At 38.2% G+C, this 23598-nt stretch overlaps 1 protein-coding gene across 5 annotated transcripts in view; it reads right to left on the bottom strand.

Annotated features, from left to right (window-relative positions):
* The window catches only part of TMEM87B (transmembrane protein 87B), an 87608-nt gene that overhangs the window by 5766 nt on the left and 58244 nt on the right, over window positions 1-23598 (bottom strand). The window contains exons 10-18 of one of the 5 annotated variants that reach the window (XM_049856454.1): window positions 21721-21814; window positions 16003-16074; window positions 14133-14241; window positions 13012-13070; window positions 12043-12146; window positions 9798-9871; window positions 9043-9116; window positions 7466-7555; window positions 6275-6327 (exon numbers count right to left, since the gene is read on the bottom strand). In XM_049856454.1, coding sequence (XP_049712411.1) covers window positions 6275-6327; window positions 7466-7555; window positions 9043-9116; window positions 9798-9871; window positions 12043-12146; window positions 13012-13070; window positions 14133-14241; window positions 16003-16074; window positions 21721-21814 — 729 coding nt within the window. Of the gene's footprint in view, window positions 1-6274; window positions 6328-7465; window positions 7556-9042; window positions 9117-9797; window positions 9872-12042; window positions 12147-13011; window positions 13071-14132; window positions 14243-16002; window positions 16075-20210; window positions 20282-21720; window positions 21815-23598 lie in introns of those variants that run through there. The other 4 variants (XM_049856453.1, XR_007513579.1, XM_049856455.1 and 1 more) reach the window with 4 other exon arrangements.

Below are 23598 nucleotides of genomic sequence, written 5' to 3'. Positions count from 1 at the left end.
TAACATTTTTAAAGCTAGCGCAACTAATCTACAGGTATAAAAATCAGGATGACAGTACCTTTGGGAAGGGAAGGTCATGAATGATTTGGGAGGGTTTTAAGACATTAGTGATGTTCTATTTTTTCATCTGGGTTTTGGTTACATAGTGTGTTCATCTTAAAAATTCACTGAGCTATACATTTGCTTTGGATTTATGCACTTTCTAGAAAGTATGCTATATACCGTTCAGTTAAAATTAACTGAAGCATAAAAATAATAACTTCAAAATGAAAAAAAAAAAAGAAAAAGCAAGATCAGCAATTCTAGAGCCTAATATGTTGGAGGGATATCAATAGTTACAACATAAAATGAGTAACTCTAAACATAACTGACATCAACTACATATTTATTTTTTAATTCCCTGTTTTTTTTTTTTACTATGAATAGTTAGATAAGCATCTAAGTGATGATTTGCTATCTAATTTGAAAACCTACACGGCATGTGCTTTTCTGAGAGCTTAAGAGGGATGAAAACATTATGAAAAGTGGTTTTTATGGAATCAAGCATTTGTTTAATTACTGTGTCATTATTATCACTGACTGGACATCTACCAATGAAGCATATTGGGAAGCTTTGCTTGGAAAAATAATGTGGATAAAAACAAAAGACAAACGTATAAAAAGGTTCAGTAAGCTTAATCTAGCCTCAATGTGTGGCAGAGCTTTGAGGGGGAGTGCCAAAGTCACAACATGAAAGCCACATCAATGCACAACTCCTAAGGATGCTATTCACAGTGCAGTCCATGCTGAAGGCAGAAGTAAGAGAACGGAGAGAGATTAGCCAGATGTGAGAAAGGAGCCAAGTCAGATGGCGTGGAGTCATACTATTAACACAAACCATAAAATCCAGAGGAAGAGACTGCTTTAGGGGAAAGAAGAACCAGAGCCTTTGGGGCCCAGAAGACTGCTGGGTGCTTAGCACCTTGTTTAGAGAGAAACACCAGTAATCTCAAATAGGGTTCCCTTTGTAAGCTAAATGACTACTTAACACTTAATGTTTTCCGTGCTAAAGAGGGAGGTGAGCTACCCTAATCTGGCCTCTATGGCTTATCAGAGACAGGGAAATCCATAATGAATACTGTACTAATATCTTATAATACACTGCATCATATGGTTATTCATGACCTATTTAAATTTTCCTATGCTTGCAAAATTTTTGTTCCATCTCCATGGATGTATATAAAAGGTTTTCTCTGTATACATTTAAATACTACACTTGCAAAGTAAATTGTACATTACATATGGGTAGCATTGTGCTAAATTTCTCATGTTAAAGTTTTCAGAAGTGAACAAGCAAGGGTTCCCAAAAACCTAAAATTCTGGAAACTGTCTTGAAGTTCATGGCTTCACTCACTTCACATAAATGGTTCATGAGAATATCAAATAAGACATTTTAATGTTTATATTCCAAAGGAATTTTTGTAATCAGCAGATATTTCTATTTAAGAAAGAAAGCACACACAGTGAAGACTTTCTGAGACATAAAGAGAACTACTCAGGAGCCTTTCTGTTTTCTACCAAGAAGTGGAGGCACTGCAGAGGGTGAGTCTGATTAGATGATTTCCTTCTGAAGTATTTTTTTAGTTGTGAGTTTCCAAATCTAAAAGATAATGGTGACCACCTTATCTCATCATGCATCTTTGTCCAAAAAACTGTATGATCACTAAGAACTGCAAACAAAACCACACACAACCCATGTCTTCAGTGTTACTGGGAGATACCATAAATTTGAAATGACCTGTATGTACAGAAATAAATATAAAATTGCAGAGCTCCTGCTGCCACTGCAAGCTCATGAGTAAACAGAGTAGGGAATGAAGGGACTGAGGCTGTGTGGGAGGGTAGAGGGGCAGGAGGGCTTAGACAAGGTGTAGACAAAACCATGCCCCTCAAAAAAGCCCAAAACCAAGTACGAAAATATGGAGCAAGGTTGGTGACTTGGTATTCACAGCACCTCCTACAGGAAAGGGGCATAAGTGAGCAGGACCCAAAGTAGGGGCCTTCAAGAATCATTATTGTCAGAGGAGAATCAGATACATAGACAAGTGTATCTTTTGGAGATGCAATTGTGAAGTAAAAAGAAGAAAAAAGGAAATTTTAAGGAACTTGTAGAAATAAAAGAAAAATAAGACACTCCAACTCATCCCTCTCTGCACTCCCCAGCTATCAACGTCACCCATAAAAGAAAATGTGCTTCACTCACACTGATGAACAGGACACTCAAATTATGAATCCTCTCCACAAAACACCTATGAATAGGAAAAAACCCAAAATGCCAATTCTGTATTATAGGCATTAAAAAAAAAAAGGAAAAGAAACTGCAAATCAAAACATTTTTACAGTAGAAAAAAGCTATAACAACATTTGACACTTAATAACATAAAAGGAAGTTGGTGATATTAAAAACAATCTCTAAAATACAAAATTTAAAAACTAAGAGCAGAAAAGGATAAAAACAAAACAGGAAGAAGTTCAAAGAGTTGAACAAGGTCAGAAAATTAAAGAAAAAAACAGTATCATACAATAATGAAAAAAAAAAAAACTACAAATGTGCCCAAGGGAGGATAAATTCAAATGATAATATGCAATAGGAAAATAACCAAAAGGGTAAAAATGAAAAATTCACTAGATGGGAGGAATGATAGGTTTGAGATGGTAAAAAAATAAATAAATCAGTACACTTAAAGGTATATAAATGGAAATTTTTTGATCTGAAGAACAGGGAGAAAAGCAATTGAAAAAATAAAGACACTCCAGAAATGGGTGCGACAATATCAAACAACCCAAAATACATGTAAATATAGTCCTAGAAAGAGCAGAAAAGCTGCAGAGAAGGGGAGTTTATGCCCACTTAGAGGACCTTCTTCACAGACCCTCACTGGGTGCTCACAAGAAACACTGGGAACAGGATGGGAAATGGGAGAAAGCATGCCTTGATGATGTAGGACCAAAGGCGGGAATCCCCACCCAGATCTTCTCCCCTGTAGAACAAAACCTTTAAGCTACTGAGGGAAGAACAGCAAACCCTGTCACCCCTAGGGAAAAGGTGAAGACCTATTACAACTGGAGAAGAGGAAAAAATAAAAACCTCTCCTCATGTGGGAGGGGCAGGAAACTACTCTGGACCCAGACTATTAGAGATCTCCTACTTTAAGGGGAGGGGCAGGATCACTGAGAAAGGCCCAAGACCCAAAGGACATAGGGCCTGCCTAAGGCTGAGGCTGGGCCAAGACAACAGAGAAGCGCCTCCAGCTTCCACCAAAAGATTAGCAATAAATGACTGACAAGAGACAGCAATCTACCGCTGGGGAAAGGTAAGAGCATGGAAAGGCTCTCTGAGGTACGAGCGCAAAAAGAAGATCTAAAGTTAGGGTGGATCAGACATTGAAAAAAACTTCCTGGCAAACCAGCCACAGACACAGACACAGACACACACAGGCATGTTAGAGGAATTTGAAGCCAGTGGTGCAGAGAAGATAATCACAGCAATAGATAAATATAAATCCAGCAACTCCAACTACCATATTTTTACACAAACAATGCATACCTTCTATGTCTGTTTGCCAACCGCACCCTCCCTGAGGTATTTTCTTAAGCGTGAGATGTTTATTTATTTTTTTTAAAGCAATATGTAAAAAGAAAACATGGCATAGCAGTACTCATGAAAATACCTCTCAGGGTGAGTGCGCAGTTGCTAAACAAATAAGGAAGGCAGACGTTATGTGCACAAAAATACAGTACATTGATTCAATCTCCCACAATAAAGGCCTAAAAGATGAGGTATAACTATTTCCAAGCATAAATGCTATTTACCTCAGTCTCTATCTTTTTTACAACATCCAGCTTTGAACAAAAAATTACAAGACATTTAGAAGCTAGAAGAAGCCATTTTCAAGAGAAAAAGCAATCAACAGAAACGAAGTCGGATATTATCCAATGCTTGAACTAAGACAGAATTTAAAATATCTAAACTTATTATGTTAAAGGCTCTAATAAAAACAGTGGACAACACACATGAGTACGAAATTTCAGCAGAGAGACAGAAATTACAAGACTCAAATGGAAATACTAGAAATAAGAATATTTTTGGTGGGCTCATCAGTACACTTGGTGCAGTCAAGAAAAGAACAAGTAAACTTAAAGTCAATAAAAACTACTCAAACTAAAACATAAATAGAAGAAAAAAAGTATGTGTGTGGGGGGGGGTGGAGTTTGTTGATGTGTGCCATTAAGTGAATTCTCACTCACGGTGGCTCTATAGTACAGAGTAGACCTCCCCCAGAGGGTTTCCTAGGCTGTAATCTTTATGTGAGCAGGTCACCAGATCTTTTGTAGGAGGGTTTCAGGAGCAGAAAGAGGACAGAGCATCCAAGAGCTTTGGAAAAACATCAATAGCCTAACATATGTTAAAATAGCATCTCAGAGGAGAAGACAGAAAATAACACGGAAGAAATATATGAAGTAATAATGGCCAAGAATTTTCCAGAAACAATGAAAAATATCAAACCACATATGCAAGCAGCTCAGAAAATCTCGAGCAGGATGGATTATCAATCTCCCCTCTTCCTCAGGAAGCCCTGGTGGCATAGTGGTTAAGTGCTACGGCTGCTAACCAAAGGTCAGCAGTTCAGATCCACCAGGTGCTCCCTGGAAACTCTATGGGGCAGTTCTACTCTGTCCTATAGGGTTGCTATGAGTTGGAATCCACTCTACAGCAGTGGGTTTGGTTTTTTTTGGTTTTCCTCTTCCTCACACGTGCACCTAGACTCATATGTATAGTGAAAAATAAGGAGAAAATCTTGAAGGCTGCCAGAAAACCACCCCCCACCATAACATACAGAGAAACGAAGAACTAAAGCAGACTTTTTTTTGCAGAAACTACCATATTTTTTACACGAAGAATACGCACCTTCTGTTTGTTTGTCAACTGCTCCCCAGCCCATGAGGTATTTTCTAAGTGCTATTATGCCAATTTTTTTCTTTTTACATGTTGCTGTAAAAAAAAAAAAATCAGCACAGCGAGCTTACGGAAATACCTCGATGGGGGTGGGGAATGGTTGGCAAACACAGAAAGTGCATGTTCTTTGCATAAAAATATGGTATGCAAGCTACAAGACAGTGGAAGGAAAATTTTTAAAGTGTTGAAAGAAAAAAACTACCAAGAATTCTGTACATATACCTGGCAAAGACAGCTTTTTAAAAATAAGTGAAATAAAGACCTTTTCAGACAAAATCTGAGAGATTAATTACCGGCGTGACTGCACTGCAAGAAATGTAGACGAAATTCTTCAGGCAAAAGGGATATGATACTAATAGAAACTGTCTAAATAGGAATTAGATGGGGCAGGGAAAGGAAAGAACAATATATAAAATGTTGCCACACTCGGCTATTTTGTTATTATCTACTGTTTAAACGCCTATATGGAATTCTTGTGTAATACAACACAGATACAGAAGAACCTTAATAGCCAAAGTTCCCAGAAGGGCTTCCTATGCACCTCATATTTTTCCTATGCTCATGTTTTTCTTCCAAAACTTTTCCTATCATACATGGTATTTTGGTTATGTGTTCTTTTAAAAAAAAAGTTTTACACATGCTTGAACTTTTCCACAGCAGAAAGTTAACACTAAAACTTTTCCTATCATACATGGTATTTTGGTTATGTGTTCTTTTTTAAAAAAAAAGTTTTACATATGCTTGAACTTTTCCACAGCAGAAAGTGAACACTAAATAAAATGACCTTGATAACTCAGATCAGACAAAACTGGAGTTAGTCATGTTGTTGCTACTGTGTGCCGTCAAGTCAATTCTGACTCATACTGACCCTGTAAGACAGAGCAGAATGCCCGACAGGGTTTCCCTAGGCTGGAATCTTTACGAGAGCAATAGGTCTTTCCTCCTGTGGAACCACTGGTGGATTTGAATCTCTAACCTTTCGGTTAGTCACTGAATGCTTTAATAACCATTTGGCCACCAAGGCTCCCTGAGGTAGTAACAGGTCATTAGTATTAAAATAGCTGTTATACAGTGAAAAAGGATGAAGAAAGAGAGGCTAAGCCAGGGTTTGTTTTCTTTGCAGTTTCATATAAAGTAAATCAGACATTTCACTGGCAATATGGGGTTACAAAAACATACAGACACAGGCGGTTTGAAAAGCACATGACAAAGTATGAGAATTCTCCCTTTAAACTACAGCCTAAATTACAGACACAAACTTGAACAGAGGATATTTACACATCTGTGAATGAAGAGGGAATATTTTCTTCCACCCACTTCAAATCTTCATCCTGTAGAAATATTTATGTTATTAGCCATTTGCTTAATAACACCTGAAAGCAGAGCATTTTTAATAGAATGTAGGTTAAATTCAAATATTGAAATTCAAATACATGACATTCTTTTTAGTCTCTACATATGTCCTAAAATGTTGGCATTAATATCACACAGCGTTTAGACTTAAGATGTCTGCTCTTCTTTTTGGTTTTAGTTAGATGCATAGGTGTTATTTTTTTTATCCTGAGAAACCACAGTACATACACATACAGCTGACTATAAGATAGAAAATAGCAAGACTATTGATTTGCTCTGAGCACTGTTATGTCTCCTAAGTTTTTATACCATAAGTTTATAATTGTTCAACAGGAATTCAAAAGCCTACTTAGGTTATCACTTGTATTTATGCTCATCTACCTGCAGGAGACAAGAAAAGGAAGCAGACCGGCTGATTTAGGTTTCTTTTTTTAATAGAAACTTGCTTATAGTTATCTCACCTGGACAAGGAAAAATAAAAAGTTATACTGTATATTGTGGTTTATAATGTAAAATAAGTAAAAAATTTTCTTTGTAGTCTACTGACTGCCTTAGTTATCTAGTGCTGCTATAACAGAAATACCGCAAGTAGGCGGCTTTAACAAAGAGAAATTTATTCTTTCTCTCAGTTCAGGAGGCTAGAAGTCCAAATTCAGGGTGCAGCTCTAGGGGAAGGCTTTCTCTGTCAGTTCTGGAGGAAGGTCTTTGTCATCAATCTTCCCCTAGTCTAGAAGCTTTTCAGTATAGGAACCCTGGGTCCAAAGGATGCACTGTGTTCCCGGTGCTGCTTTCTTGGTGGTATTAGGTCCCCTTGTCTCTCTGGTGGCTTCTCTCTTTTACACCTCCAAAGAGATTGACTTAAGACACAACCTAATCTTGTAGACTGAGTCCTGCCTTATTAACATAACTGCCCCTAATCCTGCCTCATTAACATCTCATAGAGGTAGGATTTACAACACACAGGAAAATCACATCAGATGACAAAATGGTGCACAATCACACAGCACTGGGAATCATGGCCTAGCCAAGCTGACATTTGGGGGGACACAATTCAATCCATAATACTGACTACATGGAATGCTCTGATTCTAGTATTATTAGTTACATTTTGCTTACCTTAGAGACAAGTAGCTGAGCCAATATAAACAGAACCCTGATTCTCTGAGTGGATCTAGGCCCCAATTTCTGCTCAAGAAGTGGACTGCACTTAGAGAAATAAAAAAGTATTCCCTTGATGTGTCTGCAAATATTGAGCTTTAAATTAAGACACCAAAACCAAATCTACTGCCATCGAGTCAATTCTGACTCCTGCTGACCTTACAGGACAGAGCAGAACTGCCCCACAGGGTTTCCAAGGCAGTAATCTTTACAGAAGCAGACCTCTACGTCTTTCTCCCACAGAGCGGCTGGTGGGTTCGAACCACTAACCTTTCGCTTAGTGGTCAAGCACTTTAACAACTGTGCCACCAGGGCTCCTAAAAGATAGATCCCTAAAATAAGAGGGAAATGACTTAACAAACTGAAAGTTTAATAACTCCTAACTCTAGATAATGAAACTTGTAGTTTTTAAAAATTTAGTTGAATTACCATAAAACTACTCAAAAAACACATTTTAAAGAATTATGTTAAGAAAAATCAAAATTAGAGAATTTACAAATCCAGTAGAGAAAAAAAATGTTTTTCCATGTATCATCTGTCCTGTCAGAACTTATGTGCATACATAAGTTTTTACATGGTAATAATAAGGAACGTAATTGTAAGAAAGCAGAATATAAAACTTTGATAGGCATTTCCAGTTCGCGTCATAATGATCACATTTAATGTATAAAACATTTTAAAACTCATCTCTGCCCCATATTTTAGCATTTTATTTAAGCTTGCATGGTTAAAAAAACTTATGCTAATTTTTGTAATAGCATAGGTAACACATAAAGTCCTTTTCCCAAGAGTTAACCAGCATTACATAAAATGGCTTTTAAAATCAGTTTAAAAATTTTTCAAGAGTTAACACAAGCTTTTGCTGTAACAAAGCTTCTCAGTCTTTAATGCATATAGGAATCACCTGTGGAGTCTTGTTAAAACCAAACCCAAACCCGTTGCTGGTGAACTGATTTCAACTCATAGCAATCCTATAGGACAGGGTAGAGCCACCCCATAAAGTTTCCAAGGAGTGCCTGTGGATTCAAACTGACAACGTTTTGGTTAGCAGCCATGGCGCTTAACCGCTACACCACCAGGGTTTCCAGATTTAAATTCAGAAGGCCTGGGGTAGACCTGGGAAACCCTGGTGGCGTAATGGTTAAGTGCTACAGCTGCTAACCAAAGGGTCAGCAGTTCGAATCCGCCAGGTGGTCCTTGGAAACTCTATGGGGCAGTTCTACTCTGTCCTACAGGGTTGCTATGAGTTGGAATCGACTCGATGGCACTGGGTTTTTGGTTTGGGGTAGACCTGAGATTCTGCATTTGTAACAAGTTCTCAGGTGATTCTCTTGCTCTGGTTCCAGAGCAGCACACTTGAGAAGGGAGGATCTAAAACTAAGATATTTCAGTTCTGGCATTTAACTAGTACTGCTACTTAGAAACACATTTTCATACCATAAAAAACACTTCAGTAAAAACATGTTTTCCTGATAATCAATGAACATGACATTTGCTTAAAGACTGAGAGTCTATTAAATATAAACTATACTCACAAAATTATCAGAAGTGGCAGGTTTTGCTGTTCCATTAGAAACCATTTTAGAGACTCTTAATTTTATTCCTTCAGCTGTAATGAGAAACATTATAGATATAAAATTATACAATATTTTCCTGTCTAGCCTCACATTTACCTACCCAACAAGGAAATACATTCTTTGTTAAAGGAGAGCTAATGGGGGAAACTTTAGGCAGAGGGCTGGCTTTACTGTACCATTGGAAATGTAGGAAAGAGGTACATTTTTAATACACATTTTGTCTAGAGTTTATAATAGCATCAGCAGGATGGTTAGTCCAATACAAGTGATTCCATCCTTACTAGAAGCTGGAACCCCAATACACTGAACTTTAACAGCTTAGCTGTGGGTAAGTTTTTCCTCATTTCGTTTCTGAACAGTAGAGTCAGCAAAGCATGAAAAGTGAGAGTGAGATGGGAGAACTAAAAAGAAGCAGGGAAACGGAGGCCATAATCTTGCGTTACATTTTTGCTGATTGGGTAACCACAGAGTTTTCACACTTAAGCTTTAAGAGCAAACAAGTAACAAAAGCTTAAATTATATTAACAATCTTGAAAATTTAATCACTGGCTTTTTTGTTTGTGATAGCATACCATAATAGAGGTTTCTGAATATTTTGCGGGGGGGGGGAATTCAAAAACCCCCACGGCGTCTGTGACCTTGCATCCTAGGTAAAGGAACCATAGTTCTCTGTTACAATATGTAAAATGGCCAATAAAAACTATATCACTCACTTAAATTTTCAGATGTTACCATGTATTCTTCAATTTCATCATCAGAATCATCTATTAAGGGCATGAAGGCATACCTAGATCGAAAATAAGGAGTAATTTGACCAGCATGTTTAAACCTGTTCAATTTTCAGGTTAAATATATCTACAACAGTCACAGTATACAGAAAATCTGTTTTAAAACTTTCTTATGAATTAAAAAATGGAAGTTCAAATTTTTTACTCTCAAATGAGCCAAGGTTACTGCGAGGAAGCTGTGAAACATGACACTCACGCCTTGTTGGCAGAAACATGAACAGACAGAACCCTTCTAGAAGGGAATTTTGCAACATATAATGTTGGGGGAAGGGAACTTTCCGCTGCACTTTATTTGCCGTATCAGTCAGGTTTACCTCCCTGCCCACCACTTTACAGCTCATCCCCTAATTAAGAAGTTGCTAATCAGATTAGAATCTTTTTTAAAAAGCACATTGATTGAACTACATTCACTAGGCAATACGGTCATAAACTTTCCTCTCAAACATTCTCGATGGAGTGTAAACTGACACAACCTTTCTAGATCTGACAATATCTATCAAAGTAAGGATACATTTACCTTACACCACACTAACAAAGGTTCACCAAGATGGATATTCAACAGCATTCAAAAAGCACTGTTAGGAGCAAAAAGCTAGAAACAAATGTCTAATAATTATTACTGCTAGTTGCTGTTGAGTCGATTTTGACTCATGGCAGCCCCACGTGTGCGGAGCAGAACTGCTCCGAGGGGTTATAAGGCTATGACCTTTTGGAAGCAGACTGCTAGGCCTGTCTTCCCAGGCACTCCTAGGTAAGTTCAAACCACCAACTTTTCATCTAGCAGTTGAGCATATAACTGGGTGTTTACATTACCCAGCCACCTGGCTAATAATTAGAAAGTGCTTATATAAATTATACTACAATTGAGCCTCATTACTGACGGATTCCCTATTTAGGAAATCATCTACACAATAAAAAAAATTTTTTTTTCCTCTAAATCAATACTCCTGGCACTTCTGTGGCCATTTGTGGACATGTGCATAGTGGCGAAAAATATGAGTCACCCTATGTGCACATTCTCAGCCAAGGTCAAACACGGTAACACATTCTCAGCCAAGGTCAAACACGGTAACACTCTGCCTTCTTGCTTCAGCTCTCACTATAAACAAGTGTCCTTTTCATGGTCTATTTAGTGCCTCATTTTTCACATTTTTGTATTTTTGTTAGTGATTTCACTTTAAAATTGTTGCCAAGCGCAGTGTTGAAGTACTGTCTTGTTTCTAAGTACAAGAGGGCTGCAATGTGCTTTATGGAGAAAAAATGTGTTAGATAAGGTCTGTTCAGCCATGAATTAAGAGTACTGCTGGCCATGAGTTCAACACCAGTGACTCAACAACAGATATTAAATGTCTTTAAACAGAAGCACACCTAAAACAAAGTCATGTATCGATCGGTTGATGAACTGCTACGAACAGTGTCCCACAGAACCTAACCCTGTATTTCCCCTGAAGATAATGGTTCAGTATTCACTAATTCAGTGTTTGAAATGACATTATAGAATAATAACTCTCGCAAATAACGAGAATCGACCGTACATTCATATGATGGAATATACCATATAGCCAGTAAAAGTTATATGGCAGATTTTAAACAAGAGGGTACAAAACAGGGTATGGATATATGTATTATTATTACCGTATAATTTTTAAAAGGGAAAGAAAAACACATATACTGGTATAAACTTTTTCATTTTTTCCCTAGAAGTATTTACAATAAGCTTAGCGCACTTCCTTGGGAAGAAGGCTGCTGCAAGAGAAGGCGGAGCTCCCCATCACATGAGGTCTCAAGTACAACTTTCTGAACTTAGCAGTCAAGTGCTTTACAACCTTGGCCTCACACCCTTCCTTTCCAACTGTATCACCTCCAACATAAGGAGCATTAATCAAACTGCATGCCTCGCTGAATCCCAGAAAATGTACATCCTTTCCATTCTCAATTTTTCACTGTCCTATTCCTTTCTCCAAGGTCTAACATAAATACTTCCTCTTTCATGAAGTCTTTCTCATCCCTCTCCCCTCTAGACTTAGTATCTCTTATTTCACTATCTTGCATTTGACCACATACTCCTTAAAAGCAAGGACTGCTTCCATACAGTTTCTATAAATGTCTTTGATATTGCACCAGGTGATCAACAAATGCTCGTCAGATGGAAGTTTCCTATGTTAGGTACCTCTGATTATTTGCTGATGGTCTCCACAAAAACATTATTACAACGAGGATAAGTGAGAAAAGGAAGCTCCAGAATGCCTCATCTACCCAGCGTTCCATCCAATCCTACAAAAAGGACAATTCGAAAATGAAAAATTAATATTCTGCTAAAAGATAGATTTTCTCTTCAATGGTTAAAAAAAAAAAAAAATTAATGGTAAGTACTAATAAAATCTTTATTTTCCAGGAGAGAATAGTAAAGCTTAAAAAGATTAATGGATTTCTTCAAAATCATGAGGCAAGTTAACAGCAGAATTAGAACCAAGATGATAATGGGTATTTTGACACTGATCACTCAATGACATTAGAACCTGATGTAAAAATAAAAAGAAATTCCACAAGGAGCAGCCTGTTCTCCCTTTAAATTGTCCCTAAGGCAGTAGAAAGGAGCCCAAGATTTTCAGACGGCTCTTTGCAATTGTTTATACAGAACTGGAGACTAGTTTTAAATCTCCAAAAAACCCCAAGAAGGGGCCTTTTATACTCCAAGTCTAAGAAATGTATCTTCTGACTAGGAAACCCATCAAGAAAATTTCCTGAATGTCCGTAATGATTATACCATCCCAGAAACAAGTTAGATTTAACATTTACAGTCTCATTTGATGGGGGCAGATATAAAATGACCCAATTTCATGGTATGCAGAAAGAAAAGAAAAAGATTTCCTGTTACCTTAAATTACGCAAGGAGAGGATTCTCTTTCAAACATACAAAAAGAAGTTAAAAGGATATAACAGGAAAAGGAGATTTAGGAAGAACTTTTCAGAGTCATTTAAAGGAGGCAAAAGATTTTATAATTCTATAGAAAACAGTTCAAAGTAATCCCCACTGGAATTATCTCTATTTACAAACATAAAACTTTCTTCGAAATTACACAAAATGAAATTATATAATTAAAAGTGAAAACCTTTCAAGTAGAAAGGTTATACTTACTGACTGGCATTTTGCAATTCTAAATGTCTTCGTTGTCCATACCATAAACACTACAGAGGCTGAAACACAGAAAGTCATCTTTAAAAAGAATATCCATGCAGTACAGTGAATTACTTAACACCAACCTTCTAGCCATAGTCTTTGTAACTCCCACCAGATGACTGGGTAAGCGCTACGCAAATGAGGTCCTTGTGGCCCATCAAGGGGATTGGACAGCTTACTAATAATGTAAATAAGGTGTATGGCACCCTTGTGGAGGTGGGACCATGCATATAAGGTCTATGGAACCGTAATGAGGTGATTGGTCACTTTTGCCATTCTAATAGGTTTAAAAGAGAAGTTAATCCAAAAGCAGAGGAGAACTACTACCACGAAAAAAAGGAGAGCTAGGTAGGTGTGGACTGCATCCTTTAGATCTGATATCTCTGTGTAGAGACCTCCTAGACCCAGGAGACAGAGTTTTAACACAGGAGACAGCAAGAGATAGCGAGAAGCAGAGGCAGAGAAATGGTGACAGCAGAGGCAACGGAACCAAGAGACCAGCAGGAGACAGAGCAGTGGGCTTCCTGGCCCACGGAGCAAGGTGGTTACAGTGGGTGTACTGACCCACAGAGCGAGAGGGCTGAGCATCTTCAGGCTGATGCTTACTGGCAGAGTGGGGTGCCTCCATGCACTGATCAGCAGAGCTAAAAGAGCTTTGTAACACTTGGCTGAGCAGGGCAGGAGGGAGGGAGCAGAGAGAGGCGTGCCTGCAGGCACAGCTGAGGAGAGGCTGTCCTGATTGAAGGACTGTATCCTGAGTGTTCCTGAACCTCAGTTATAACCTGTTACTTCCCCAATAAACCCCATAATTGTGAGTGTTGTCTGTGGGTTCTGTGTGGCCACTACAGTGAATTACTGAACCCAGCAGAGAAGTACAGAGTGCCATGGAGGGATGGTTGGTATTAGATTGGTACAAAGGTTGGAGGTTTGGAGGCATGTCTGAACTCCACCTCATAGGAATCAGTCTTGAGCTGTTGATCTTGATTCTCCTTTCTCCTTGTGAGGTGAGACGTCCCTGCCATGCATTTTTACAATGCAATATTAACATAATTTATTATAAGAAAAATTAAATAGCTTACCCAGTACGGCAAAGATCAGAGTATTTGTAAAGTGCCTGTATAAAGAAAATTTCACTGTGTTCTTCCTTAACCGTAGAGTCTTCACAGTTTGTGCCAAACTTATGAAAATGTGAAAAAAAAGTTAAGGAAAAACATTTCAAATAGTAATAAATAGTTAAGACAAAAGGCAAAATAAGAATCTTCTACTGTATTTCCAAAGTTAGTACTGCTATAGTTCAAAAATGTAAAGCTAAAAAAAACAGAAAATATTATCTTAGCCAACACTGTATAATTGTTAATACTGCCTTTATCATAGATTTTGCTTTACAACTTACCATTGTATGAACTAAATCAACAAACCTTAAGGAGAAAGAAATGCAAGCAAGAAGAACTGTGATGTGTTCCTTCAAGGCCAAGCTCTTGTGGCACAGGGGGAGCTATGCAAATGCTACAAGTCAAATCCCCTTGGATCAGACACTTTTACAGATCACATTATAACATGCCATTTGGCGTGTGCTTTTTTGTCTTTGTTTCTTATTTGTTTGTTCATTCTAATCTATAATTGTTTTATCCTCTGAATGACCAATATTAAGAAGTTAGGTTAGCTACCAATTCCGTTTTGCACATTAAAAACCTGAAATATGTCAAAACAAACCTGGACCTAGGATGGGAGAGACTTTATTCAAAAGGACTACTGCAAACTCTCAAAGGTCAGGCAGAAAATGGCTTTTCTTTCACAGGGAAGAGTAAACAAGGCCAGAAAGAACCAGGTGTGGGGGAATGGGCAGTGTGACTAGACAGTTTGCTTAAGAATTATCTTCCCTTGAGGTCAGCCAATTTTCAGGAGGGGGCATTAAGGAGAGACTGCAGGCTGGCTGAGGCTGAGGCTGGGTCAATGTTCAGGGATTTAGAGGGAGGAACGTGCTTAAATAAAGTCTGGCCCAGCCAGGTGTTTTGTTCAGATTGTTCAAGGCGAACGATCAGTTTACTTAATCATTGATGAGGCAAAGAACAGGAATTTGGAGTGTTGGCTTCTGGCCTTGTCACAGTCAACAAGGAGATATTTGTAAGTCATACCAAAGTCATATAGGGAAGGGTGGCTCTTTGCAGTAAAAAGTTATGGGAGGGAGCAGTGTGGGGTAGTGTTTACTGATCATCAGAGTTTTCCGAGAGCGCAGGGCTCAGGCAGAGTTCAACACTGCTGAGTATGAAGAAGCAAAAAGAAGAGTCTTCCACAGACTCCACAGCTCTGTAGCTGGGATCAAGCCAGGTCTCTCTGCTCTCAGGTAAGAGTTCCTTCCTCTCAGAGCACACCAACAAGCTTTGCTTAAGAAACAAACAGTGGCTGGCACATATGAATCCACTTCTTTTCTGATAAATGTTCCCAAATAGCAGAGTTGAGCAAAAGAAGTGGCAAATTTTATGTTTGTGCCTGTTTTAAATCCTATGTAATTCATTAATAAAAAACTTTATTTTAGTATTAAAATTACTTTACCAAGACTGTTTTTTAATCTTTCTAAATGTCCAGTAGGTTGTAAAAGAACCCAACCAATTAAGACTATTGTCAGAACTCACAAAAATGCAAATACGCTTTCATTATTTTCAAAACACATCAAGACCAATACTTAAAACTCCTTGACTAAAATCAATTTTCTAGGTTAAAACCTGATCTTATTTAATAATCCAAAAGGTTTTATAAAAGCCAAGGAATAAAAAGATAAAAAGCAAATCTGAAACTACCTAAACCTCCACTTAACAAGCCACTATTAAACTGAGGTACATTCTGAATCATTTCTTCCAATCAAAAGGAAGAAAAAATGAAAGTAAGCAGCCCTCCTGATCCTGAAGTGAAAATCCCTGTGGACCTGTGGCTGCAACAGGAGAAGGATATCCACCAGCACAAGCCAGAGTCAAGAAGAGAAAGAGGGAGGCTGGCCAGAAGAATAAGATCAGAATCTTTCGCCTGCAGCAAAACAGCAAAAATAAAACAAACAAGCAAAAAATAGGTGGGGCCTACATGAGAAAGGCTACAGCTTTCACATTTTTTAGGCTATTTTTTTTTTTCTATTACTTTAAAATTAGACCCTTACAGGATTAGTTACATCATGTATCTAGGCCTACTTCTCTTTGCTGATCATTTGTAATCACTTAGGAAATCACTATCTTTTTGTACAGGGAAAACAAACTTTTCATTTCAGTAATGAAAATCACCAAACTGCAATCTGAAAGCAAACATTAAAAAATTCAGGTTCAAGCAGAAATAGGTACTAGATTTCCATCCTCTCACCATTAAATACTAACCAAGGTAACTTTAATTTCTGGATTTCTTTACAGCTGTTTTCTCAATTTGGCTCACTATGCACTGGAACAGACCAAGGATGATGCTCTCCATGCAGGTGACAAATTACCCTCATTCAAATTCAGATGGAATTAGTCACTGTAGTCACTTTTCCTTGTCGTTTTCTGACAAGTTACATTATTGACTTTTTCCCAATGAACTACCTTGTGGATGGTTAAGAACAAGAAATCCTTGAAATACAGAACTTTAAATTACCAGAAAAGATAAAACAAATTAAAAAAAAGTTTAAAGTCTACTGCTCAATTAATTGAAGGACAGGCTCTTTAAATTGTTAAAGGCTCCAAGCATGAACAATTTTAGAAATAAGACAACTGATACTGAGACCCAGAGACAGTGATGCTGAGGCCAATAGCTACGTTCATCCCCACTGCAATCTGTCTTTCCCACTCTCAAGTCAGGTGAGCATTCTGACTTGGTGATGCATCTGCAGCAAAGCAGGGTCTACAACCTTGAAGGATGAGTGCTCCTACAGCCAGAATGCTATTCATATGCGGGCTGAGCAATATACATCACCTTTTTAGAAACAGAATTTCTTTAAAAAATTTTAAATATGAAAAACCACACTAGAGCAAGATATGTATTTATATTACTATCTGCTACGGCTGCTAACCAAAGGGTCGGCAGTTTGAATCCACCAGGCACTCCTTGGAAACTCTGTGGGGCAGTTCTACTCTGTCCTATAGGGTCGCTATGAGTTGGAATCGACTCGAGGGCACTGGGTGGGTACTATCGGAAAAGATCTGATTTAACTGTAATTTTATTCAATGAACTTTTATTCAATAAACTTGGATTCTAAACTGAACAGAAGTAAAAGACGATTTCCAAGCAAGCTCAGTAAGAAACAACTCATTTCTTAACTAGCATCCACAGACACTTAAGGTGTCCGTGGATATAACTTAGGAAGATTTTGCATATAAATGTCTCATTACATGCAAAATTCCTTGTGTGGGTGTATGTGCTTGCCTTATGGAGATGGCCTCCTCCACAGCTCTCTTTAGATTTTCAAAGGCATCACTGACCTCAGTACCCCCCAAAAGTTAAGAACTATTGCTTTAGAGAGTATGAATAATAATTAAAAATTGGGGGGCTTTTTTATTTGGAAATATGTTAAGAATTCAAAAATAGGGAATTTAAAGACCAGCAAGACTGCACTTAGAAAAAATCAAGATCCAAGGAACTCAGAATGGTACCCAGGTGGCACAATGGTTAAAGCACTCGGCTGCTAACCCAAAGGTCTGTAGTTCAAACCCACCAACGGCTCCGTAGAAGAAAAGACCTAGGTGATCTGCTTCTGTAACGATTACAGCCTAGGAAACCCAGTGGGGCAGTTCTACTCTGTCTTAAAGGGTTGCTATGAGTTGGAATCCACTCAATGGCACACAACAACAAGAGACTCAGAAACCCTAGTGTATGTAAATTTTAGAATCTGAGGTGCTGGCACGTCTGCATTAGGTGACTTCAAACCTAAATAAAAAAGCTCCATTCTGAATTAAACTAAGATTTTCATTTCTTTTAAAAACCATTCAACCTTTTTTGTCAAAGTTTTATTGCTTGAAAAACAAAAGCCCTGTGCCGGTTATGAACGTTTACACAGCTGCCCCACAGAAGGCACCTTACTGATAATGTTAAATGAAGCTAAAACCTGTGAATAACTTCATAGCCAAGAGGTATATATCAATTGTGACTCCTAAGTTAATTTCCACCCACTGGGATTTTTCCACTCCTATTAGTTTTTTGTTGTTTTTTTTAATCTGCTAGTTCTCTGTAAGTTAGTAACTAGGTAGAAACTAAGTCTGTTAAAGTAAGGAGACAGATCATTGCTGTAAAGTCTTGACCATCTATAACACAGAATGCAGATTCAGGCTTTCACTTATGTAAATAAAAGTACCATTTAACCGCTTTCAGGGAATTCATGCAGTGAATTCCAGGGCCCTATCTCCCTCCCCCTTAGTTGGATGGGCAATGTTTACATTTCAAAAGACTACATTTAGAGCTGATTTAATCTTCACTCTTTACATTTTAAGAGCTCCAATTAAGTTGACACAGCTTGCAATCCATCGCTAAACTCCCACACCAAGAATGTTTAGAAATATTGGCTTAGTCAAATTTTATCAGGAGTAAGAGATTTGTGTTAGCTAGGTTAGAAACTGATGTAAAGTTTGTAGTCTAACCACTGCTTTGTAAATGTCCCTTCCTTCTCTTGCATTGGCTTTGATGTGAAACTGTCTGCAGTTGTTTAATCTCCCTGCTAAATACCCCTCTGTTCTGCCTACAAAGCAGAACACGCACTCAAGCCTGTCTGAATGCCACGTGTCTTCCATCCCGCAGAATGAAATTACTCTTTCAATAAAATTTTTGTTTTAATTTCTATCAAGAGTGTTGGTCCAGTGCTTCTGCTAGGACACCTATAAACAGTGCTACATTTGCTAACATACTTGCAGAGAGAAAGATCTTCCCTATACGTAAGGGAAGGAGCCCTGGTCGCACAATGCTTAAGCACTCAGCTGCTAACCAAAAGGTTGGTCCTTTGAACCCACTAGGTGCTCCGAGGGAGAAAAGACATGGCAATCTGCAACTGTAAAGATTACAGCCTTGGAAACCCCGTGGGGCAGTTCTGCTCTGTCCTATAGGGTCACTACGACTCAAAATTGAATCAATGGCAACAGGTTTTGGTTTTTTATAGATAAGGAACACAGGTACATTCAAGCCCTCTGGCTTCTCCTAGGAGATACACAGATGAGGAAACAGAAAGAAACAGAAGGAAAATAATTAAAGTCAAAAGACAAATATCAAAGATAATGAAAACAGAAGAAACTAGGTGAAATCTATAGGAAAGGCTTTCATAATATATAAATAAAGAAGAAACAGATAAAAGTAATTTGTTCTGGGGTCTGCATAACCCTACACTGTGCTCTAACCTGGTCTTGAGCAGTTTCTACAGATTTCCTCCCATTTCCACCAATACGAATCAGAAGGCCAGTGACAGAGAAAAATACAATGAGAATTCCCCAGACTCAAGCTGAGTCAATGAATCAGTGAGGATCCAGTTAACACTGCCTCTAGAACTTCTCCCACTTACTGTTTCCCCTACTGTAATGCGGCTTTAGCCCCACCACCTTCGCTGACGCCACTCTCCTGCTGTCACGTTCTGACCCTGGGATGACCACAGCTGGGGGTGCAGCACTGGCCACTGCTGACCATCCCTCCTCACCAAAGCTCTCCCTGTATTTTCATATTTTCAACTGTTTGTTCCCCTCATTTCTTACCAGAATGGCTGTTCCCCAATTCTCTGCCTAGTAAACCCCTATTTATCCTCCCAGTCTCAATCTAAATGTCACCATTTCTGTGAAGTCTTCCCTGATTTCTTAGGTCAGAATTAATTTCTCTCCCCTCTCCACTACGGTAGCATCCCTATAAGACCACAGTGACTACTGCTATATTGCTCCTAGTTATGCATTTGTCTCCCCTGTCAGATTGTGAGTTCCTTAAATGCAGGGATGATGTCGTTTTCATCCATGCCTCCTCAGTACAGAACACACTGAACACTTACATGTGTGCTGAACTAAATAGAAAAAAAGATATTCCTTGTTTGAGGTTAGGAAAGTTGTTACTTTTTCTCCTTCAACTAAATTCCTATATTAAAGTAACAATAACGACATAACTATCTATTATTACAAATTAAAAACAATCTGTTTTTAATGACACAAGAAACCTTTCAGAAGAACATAGTAAAGGATATGAACCATACAAAAATGGAGTCAATAACTGCTAAAACAATGTCACCCAAAACAACAGCTAAATGGTTAGAACCCTGAAAGAAACAGAAAAACAAAAACAAAACAAAAACTGAATGTGTTACAACAATTATCAAATGATAACGAAAAACAATTTAGCTTATCTCATGATTCACAAAAGCTACATAAAAGATTTCTACTTCTTAAGAATTAACTGTTTTGGCAGCAACAAGTGATAATCTATCATCAACTTATTGATGATAAAAAAAAAAACCTTAGCAAAGTAAAACCATATTATGGAATGGCAAATAAAAACCATCATGCTCCCAACCTCACTGGGGCCAACCATTTCAATCTCTCTCCACTCCACACGGAACATACAGCCAGGGCTACTCTAACAGGTGAGCACACAGACTCCTGCTCTTTCCTACTGCATGTGAAGAGACACAGACAAAAAAATATGGGGACCACATGGAAACAAACTATAGATGAGATACTTACTCTGTGACTAATCAACAGTTGACTGAGAATTATATTTATTTTTTCTGTTTTCTTTCTAGCAAAGATTAATTTCCTGTGAATTATACATATAAATGCAGAGTTCCTCATTATTACGTAAAGGTGAAGATAAATATACTTAAAGATTAAAAGAGTAGGTGTATCTAGCACAGAAGGTAGATGAATCAAAGATAACAGGAAGAAGAATGAGGTTTTTTAACATCATTGAACAAATGTCCTGCTTTAAGGGACAGATGAAAATATGTGATGTAAACTCACGTGACAATATACTCTGCACAGTAGCCTGATTTATACATATAATCCAAAAGACATTTTGGTTAAAAATTATAAGGTTCTTTGAATCAGGTAAGATACAGTAAGTTTCTTCATCACTTAGTACTCAACCATCTACTAAGAACAGCAGAGAGCAAGAAATCCAGGGATCGTCCCCAGACATAAATGTTCTGACACTTCACTACAGGGTAGACATTGCTGCCTACATCACCACTCATTTTTCTCCCTGAAAGCTTCCTTCTCCTCAAAGTGGGAAATGCTAAGTCCCCAAATTAATGAGTCCACAAGAGACAGACAAAACTTATAACCAAATGAGACTTCAAAGAGTGATGAAATGTTATGTCTCTATGCTTGAAGGGCGTAAGTAACTTCCTGTTCACTTGGTACTTTCTAAGTCAAGGGTGAAGGAAGATACACTGTGTACAGACTGTAAAACAACAGACAAAACATTCTTTATAAAGAATAACCATGAGCATTTCTGGGATGGCACTAATTCCTGGGATGTCATCAGTGGTGTCTTCATAAATGATAAAATTTTAAGAAATGCTCTACCCACCCTTTTAAGGAAGTATTTTTAAAGGGAAATATTCCAGAGGAATAAGTTCAAATTGGGCTTTTTCCATAAATTTCCTATCTTTAAAACTTCATCTCAGGATATATAAAGTAAAATCACACTACATAGCAACAACAAAAGAGGGTGAAAGAGGAATTATGTCGTTTTTACCCCAATGACTCTCATGGCGCCTTCGATAGTTGCAAAGATAAAGTAAAGGGCCCCCAGTCCAATCACCCGGTGCATGACCGTTCCTAAACGAGGCCTGGATTGAGGAAGAGGAAACAAAGACAGGGGAAAAAAAAAAAAAACATAAGTAGAATGTATCTGAATATAATAGCCGGCACCCATTTCCAATACCAGAGAAGTCCCTATCTAATCAAATCAGCCTGCTCCTGCCCTTAAGATGCTTTAGGAAAGACAGGCCTGTGTCTCCTTCTCTAGGACTTGAAGCTGTGGGGAATTCCCTGAAGCAACATTCTGAGGTTGCACAAGTGCCAGAGGATTTGGTTGTTGAAATTTATGTAATGTAATTAACATACCAGCTGCTGCTGAGAACATTCTGACTCATGGCAACCCCCTGTGTATCAGAGTAAAACTGTATTCCATAGGCTTTTCAATGACTGATTTTTCAGAAGTAGACTGCCAGGTCTTTCTTTCGAGGAGCCTCTGGGTGGACTCTTCCCTCCAACCTTTCTGTTAGCAGCTGAGCGATTATCGGTTTGTACCACCCAGGGGCTCTAATTAACATACACCAGAGACTATTTCTGTGGATTGGAAGAGTGGATTGATGAAACCCAGGAAGGTAAGTGCCACCTTCTAACAGTCATTGGATGGAGCCCTGGTGGTACAGTGGTTAAGCACTCAGATGCTAACTTAAAGGTTGGCAGTTTGAACCCACCAGGTACTCTGAGGAAGAAAGATGTGGCAATCTGCTCCCGTAAAAATGTACAGCCTTGGAAACCCTATGGGGCAGTTCTACTTTGTCCTACAGGGTCACTGTGAGTCGACAGCAATGGGTTTTTAATAGCCGATGGCAGAGATTATACTTCAATTCTTTCACTGACATTAATTAAAAGTAGTCTGAGATCAGTTCTGATAAGAGACAAGCCATTCAGCTTATAACTGGGCAGAGAAAGGGCAGAATGTTAGGAGAGCTAATTCTATTACCTCTCTTCTGGTTACTGTCTCTCAAAAACCAAAACAGGAGCATTAACAGGCTTAAGTTCTCATTCTTCAAACTGAAAAGAACTGAAAACATGTTTTTTTCTTTTAAAATATGAATGAATTGGGAAAATACAAAGATGGTGACTTTTGCAATTAAAAATCTGAAAACAGAACTGAAATTTCATGACATTTATAAATCATAATTTATTGCACACATATACTAGGATACAAAAAAACTCTCTTTCCAGAGTAATTAGAAGAAAAACTGGTTTCCAAACATATTTAAGCAATTAAAAATAAAATTAGAAAACTAATGTATACAGCTCATGTTTAAGACTATCTAATTTGGTTAATTCAAATTATGACTCATTATAACCAGTGAACTAGAACTCCCAAATAGCCAACGTTTCACTGCTCTCACTTTCTAGGAGTTGAATACAAAAAGCTGACAGTGAAGAAATTCATTCAGAAAGAGGCTGTGCCCTTACACATCCAGCTCAGTCCCCTATTCCCTATTCCTTTTACAGCAACTACACTCCACAACGGGTGTGCACAACCAGAATCGTAAGATTTCACAACAAGAAGTCTTGGTGTTCTGCACACTGTTTTAAGACCAAAAAGGCATTTGAGAAAGAATCACAACAAGAATCTAATAGCAGGTAGAAAGAGTTCCTGGCTAAAATCTCCTTAACTACACCAATCCTGAGCACAACAGCATACATGTATACATTCAGTGCATATTTATTGAGTGCCTACGATGTGTCAGGTACTGCTCTGGGGCCTCAGGGCACAATATAGGCAAAGCTGACTCCATGGAACTCAATTGCAGTGTGGGGAAGGAACAGACCACAAACACCAACATGTACATCCAGTGGTGTTACA

This window comes from Elephas maximus, chromosome 17 (assembly GCF_024166365.1).
Source record: "Elephas maximus indicus isolate mEleMax1 chromosome 17, mEleMax1 primary haplotype, whole genome shotgun sequence".
Lineage (NCBI taxonomy): Eukaryota > Metazoa > Chordata > Mammalia > Proboscidea > Elephantidae > Elephas > Elephas maximus.
Note: the sequence above shows the minus strand (reverse complement) of the source record. Positions and strands in the feature narration are given on the sequence as shown.